The 4,989-nt window shown below is 40.9% G+C and overlaps 1 protein-coding gene across 2 annotated transcripts; it reads left to right on the top strand.

Moving 5' to 3' along the window:
• Positions 1-244: 244 nt before the first annotated feature.
• nr5a5 (nuclear receptor subfamily 5, group A, member 5) lies at positions 245-4,783 on the top strand. Of its 2 annotated transcripts, XM_079642987.1 has the most exons (8): positions 292-448; positions 1,262-1,377; positions 1,507-1,549; positions 1,726-1,867; positions 2,181-2,932; positions 3,095-3,214; positions 3,301-3,448; positions 4,137-4,783. In XM_079642987.1, the coding sequence occupies exons 2-8, from the start codon at positions 1,349-1,351 to the stop codon at positions 4,382-4,384; spliced, it is 1,482 nt and encodes a 493-aa protein (XP_079499113.1). In that variant the 5' UTR covers positions 292-448; positions 1,262-1,348; the 3' UTR covers positions 4,385-4,783. The 2 variants fall into 2 exon arrangements, with proteins under 2 accessions (XP_079499112.1, XP_079499113.1); XM_079642986.1 differs by lacking the exon at positions 1,507-1,549 and having other exon boundaries at positions 245-448.
• Positions 4,784-4,989: the final 206 nt, after the last annotated feature.

The raw sequence follows: 4,989 nt of genomic DNA, 5'->3' as shown, positions 1-4,989 counted from the left end.
TTCAATTACAATACACAATGATAATGTATGAATGTGATTAACTGCCTCTTCAGTAGACCCTTATCTTATCAGCAGAGCTCCAGGATGGCTCAACGGTACTGGAGTGATTTCAGTATAGTTACATTTCAGCAGGTGGAAATCGGATTGTCCCCAATGGAGGGGCTGGTTGGCTGAGTGACTGAGTGACTGGATAGGAGTGCCAGTCAGGAGAGGTTTTATGGCAGACTACTGATCGAAGTCCGCTTGTGAGCCATCAGTCCACCGGGGAAGTTGGGCCTGCCTGCCGGTCTTCTCTGGCTCTCCTGGTCTCTGCAACAATGAAGATCAGACTGGACTGACTCTCATGCCCCCTCAGCCAGAATGGACCTGCCTGATTATCACCAAGTACAACCACAGCCCCTCTTCCATGACCCAGAGGATATGTTATTATTGGAAGAATCTTCAACATGTGAGTATAAGATAGGAAGACTTTGTTGAGAGGTTTCAGTAAAACTTCTGAATGTGTACAGCGTAATAAAGGTATGAATATTTGAGTATAACAATATTTATTATGAATTGAAGTATTCAAATTATTTCTCGTTTTTTTTAACGGATTTTCATTTGGGAGACTGGAAATTATGCAAGGGTCATATCGGTGATCAAGCAAATCAAGTTGAGTGATAAGGCACTGTCTGTAACAGAGGGCTCGCCCTTTACTGCTCACAATTTTCTCAACAGCTGAGCAATTGACCCCATTAGATGACACACTTATGTCAGCAGCGTAGCACTGAACCTCTGAATGAACTTGCCGGAGTAGAAAGGTGTTCAATGTGTTTGTCAAAGATGATCAAATAAAATATCCTCAATGTGTTTGAGTCTGTTGGCCTTAGAACAAACTCTTCTTTATGGACGTTGTGTAGATGGAAGTTATGATAAAAATACATATTTTAATATTGACATAATTGAGATTTGTTTTTTAATTAGATATGATCTTCACTTGAAAACTGTAATATAGTGTTTTATTTGTGTTTGTCTTAGTGCCAAATACACAAATTATTCCCAATAAAAGAAAAGCAACTAAATGGGATGTCCACTTACAGTACCTTTGGCTTCTCTGTATCAACATTTAAACAAAAAATGAGTAGCTTGACATCACCATCACCCGTACGTTTAGTAACCAGCACCTGTAAATCACCTTTTGGCGTTCAGTATTAAAAGTTTGTATACTGTACATCTACCATTCATTTGTACATTGTACATTTAATTGTGGGTCCTTCTCCAGGTCATGAATTAAAGGCAGAGCCTGACAGCAGAGCAGAGCCAGAAGAGAGTTGTCCCATCTGTGGAGACAAAGTGTCGGGATACCACTATGGACTGCTCACTTGTGAGAGCTGCAAGGTAATTGATGGGAAAACATTATTATGTCACTCAGGATTGACCTATGTGCAGAGAATGATGAAGCGAAAAATATCTCTTTCTCTCTCTCTCTCTCTCTTTCTCTCTCTCTCTCTTTCTCTCTCTCTTTAGGTTTTTTAAAGAAATGGGAAGCCTAGTTGATTTAAAGATAAATGTATGTTTTAAAGATGTTTTGTATTCTACTTCAAAATATTGAAAACCTCCATTTTTGTACAAGATTTCTTTTTACATGTGTTATATTCTTGGTTGTATGAAACTACCAGTCTAAGTATTGAAAATGTTGATTTTTAAGATTTTAAGATAACTCTCTCTCTCTCTCTCTCTCTGCAGGGCTTCTTTAAGCGCTCAGTGCAGAATAACAAGCGTTACACCTGTGCAGGACAACAGAGCTGCCCTATGGACCTTTCGCAGAGGAAACGATGTCCTTCATGTCGCTTCCAAAAGTGTTTGGCAGTGGGCATGAAGAGAGAGGGTAGAGTACACAGCCCCAACGCAAAAGACAGAAACACACACATTTGCTCAGGCCTTTTAAAAAAAACTTGTATTCTGCTCCATTGTGACAGGCCTTGTTTTCCATTGACATGCATGTTCCTTCTCCCATATGACTTATCTAAGCCGTAAATGAGTGCTGAAATGACTCAGATAACAGATGACAACTTTGTATCTGAGCCTTCAAAATATGTAGTTTATATTAGTGATATAGAGTGTTTAAAATGAATTATCTCTGTGAATGTCTAAGGTCTTGTTGTAACACTTTGATCATTTGTTTCACGTTCTGTTAACAGCGATAAGAGCAGATCGTATGAGAGGTGGCAGGAATAAATTTGGCCCTCTGTACCGGCGGGACAGGCAGATGAAACAGCGAAAGGTTTGTCACCAGACAAACACTGCTCCCTACAGGATTAAAATGGAAACTACTCAAAAACAACACCGACCCTCAGCTCCAAATGACCCTCACCTAATGAGCCATCACACAAGTGCTCCATTGCCTTCTGATACTTTCCATCAGTCCCACATGTATCCCTCTGGCATGGGGCAATCGAGTGCACCCATGCCTATAGACTGCGAAATGAACGCAGACAGGGAGCTCACCCCTCTTTCGCTGCCCTACCCTGGACTATACCACCGCATCTACCCTGGATACCTGCAGGAGAAAGGAGAAATAACTTTTAGCTACAGTCCGGCTCCAGCAAACTATGTGGATCCAACTCTGAATGATTCATTTACACCAATAAGCACACCAACACAATCCCCGTGCCCAACGCCAAACTCCACCATTCCTTTCTCCAGAGCTCCCACCCAAACCCACTACACATCAGGTACTCTTACACCCAACTTCCTGAGTCACCTCCTGGAGGGGGAGCCCGATGAGAGCCAGCTGTGTTCCAAGGTGCTCGCCATTCTGCAGAAAGAACAAGCCAACAGAGGCAAACACGACCGTCTAAATACATTCAGCATCATGTGCAAAATGGCTGATCGGACGCTGTTTGGGCTTGTGGAGTGGGCCAGGAACAGCGCACTCTTTAAAGAGCTCAAGGTGATACATCACGAGATTATAAAGTTGCATTTTGGACTGGTAGCAATTAGCTTTATGTGGAGACCTTCACCTTTTTGCAATTTGTTGAGTGCTTACAGGAGGTCAAAGGTTGTAGTCTTTTAATTGTAACTACATCAGATACATTATTTGTGTTTTCCACAGGTGGATGACCAGATGGTGCTGCTGCAGAGCTGCTGGAGTGAGCTGCTGGTCCTGGATCACCTCTGTAGACAGGTGACCTTCAGCAAAGAGGGCTGCATATATCTGGTCACAGGACAGCAGGTAAAGACTAAACTCAACATTGCAAAATAAATACTTTGTGTTGCTATGGGCTGCACATAAACAACCTTTCTCTTATCCTTATGCAGATTGATGTTTCAACCATCATCTCTCAGGCAGGACCGACACTAAGCAGCCTGGTATCGAGGACTCAGGATTTAGTGTACAAGCTGAAGTCATTAAAGCTGGACAGACAAGAATTTGTCTGTCTCAAACACTTGGTGCTATTCAACCCTGGTGAGCTTCTTTTTTTTTAAGTCGCTTTATAGAAAATACAAATCTGGTGTAGCTTTTTGAACAACCAAGTCACCTTTAAGTTGTAAATCTTTCTTTTAAAAGTCCCCTATTATACTGTTTTTCATCAACATATTATAGGTCTCAGATATATACAAAACATGTCTCTGAAGTGTTTGGCTCAAAAATACCAACCAGATCATTGCAGCATCCTCTGTTTCAGCCCTGTTTCAAAAGTGCTGATTCTTTGTCTGTTAATTTAGATGTAAATAAGGCGCCACTCTGAGAGATATTTGGTTAAAAAGAACACAATGGTGCTCTAGAAGGAGATTCAGGTGATAAGATGGGCGGGAGTTACCTTGGTTGGTGATTGGCTAATGGTTACACTAGCCAAAAAAATCGTCATGACATCATAAAGTGGCCAAAATCTGATCAGCTCATTTTCAGACAGGTTTTTATATAAATGGATCAGGACAAAAAGTGAGCAAATCTCTTTTCCTGAAGCTTTCAGAATCTCTTTACACAGAGGGGACACATATTTATGTATAAAAGACATGAACAAGTGGATTTTGCATAATAGGTGACCTTTAATATATCACAATATCTCTCTAAGCACCTGCGTTTAGGGTGTATGCATGAATGGATTTTGTGTTGATTAGAAAAGTGGCATTGATTTTTTTTTATTGTCCAGATGTGAAGTCAGTCCAGAGTCGCAGGCAAGTGGAGCAGACACAGGAGAGGGTAAACAGAGCCCTCATGGAGCACACCCAGCAGAGTCATCCAAGACACTCAGACAAGTTTGGCCAGCTGCTGCTACGGCTTCCTGAAGTACGCAGCATTAGCCTCCAGGTTGAGGAGTATTTGTACCAGCGCCACCTTCTGGGAGATTTGCCCTGCAACTCTCTAATCACAGAGATGCTGCACACCAAGCATAACTGAGAAAATGCTCTATTTTTAAAGACACGAGATAGAACAGCCACAGTTTACTCCTGTGAGTTTTTATGTCCCTTTTTGGCCTTTCAGACACAAAAGCAGTTTTTACCTTTTTTTGACCCATTGTTGGAAATTGTAAACATCTCTTTAACAGCACATCTCAGTTCAATGACTGAATTGACAGTAACATTTGTGGTCAAGGATCAACATTCAACCTTAACCTGTCTCCTAATTCTCCTCGGATGCCCATCATTAACAGTATTATCACAGCTAAACAGCAACTACCGTAATATGTTTGCTGTCAGTATTGTTAGACAGAGAACTAAGCACTACCCTGATGTTTGTAATGTGTGTGAAAACAAAAGAAAAATGCTTAATTGAATAAAGAAAAGTGGTATCTTGATACTCCGGTGTGTACTTCAAACCCATAACTTTAATAAATCAAGCGTTTACAGGTCAGTGTTGTTTTTTCTGGATCAGCCAGGAAAGCTATTGTTCTTCTCATTCATTCATAGGTTAGTGGCACACACTGATAACAAATACTCCTATTCAAAATTCTAATAAACAATGTGAATGGGAAAATAAACATGAGAATGACAAAACATAGATGA

The sequence above is a fragment of the Notothenia rossii genome (genome assembly GCF_949606895.1).
Source record: "Notothenia rossii genome assembly, chromosome: 8".
NCBI classification, from domain to species: Eukaryota; Metazoa; Chordata; class Actinopteri; order Perciformes; family Nototheniidae; genus Notothenia; species Notothenia rossii.
Note: the sequence above shows the minus strand (reverse complement) of the source record. Positions and strands in the feature narration are given on the sequence as shown.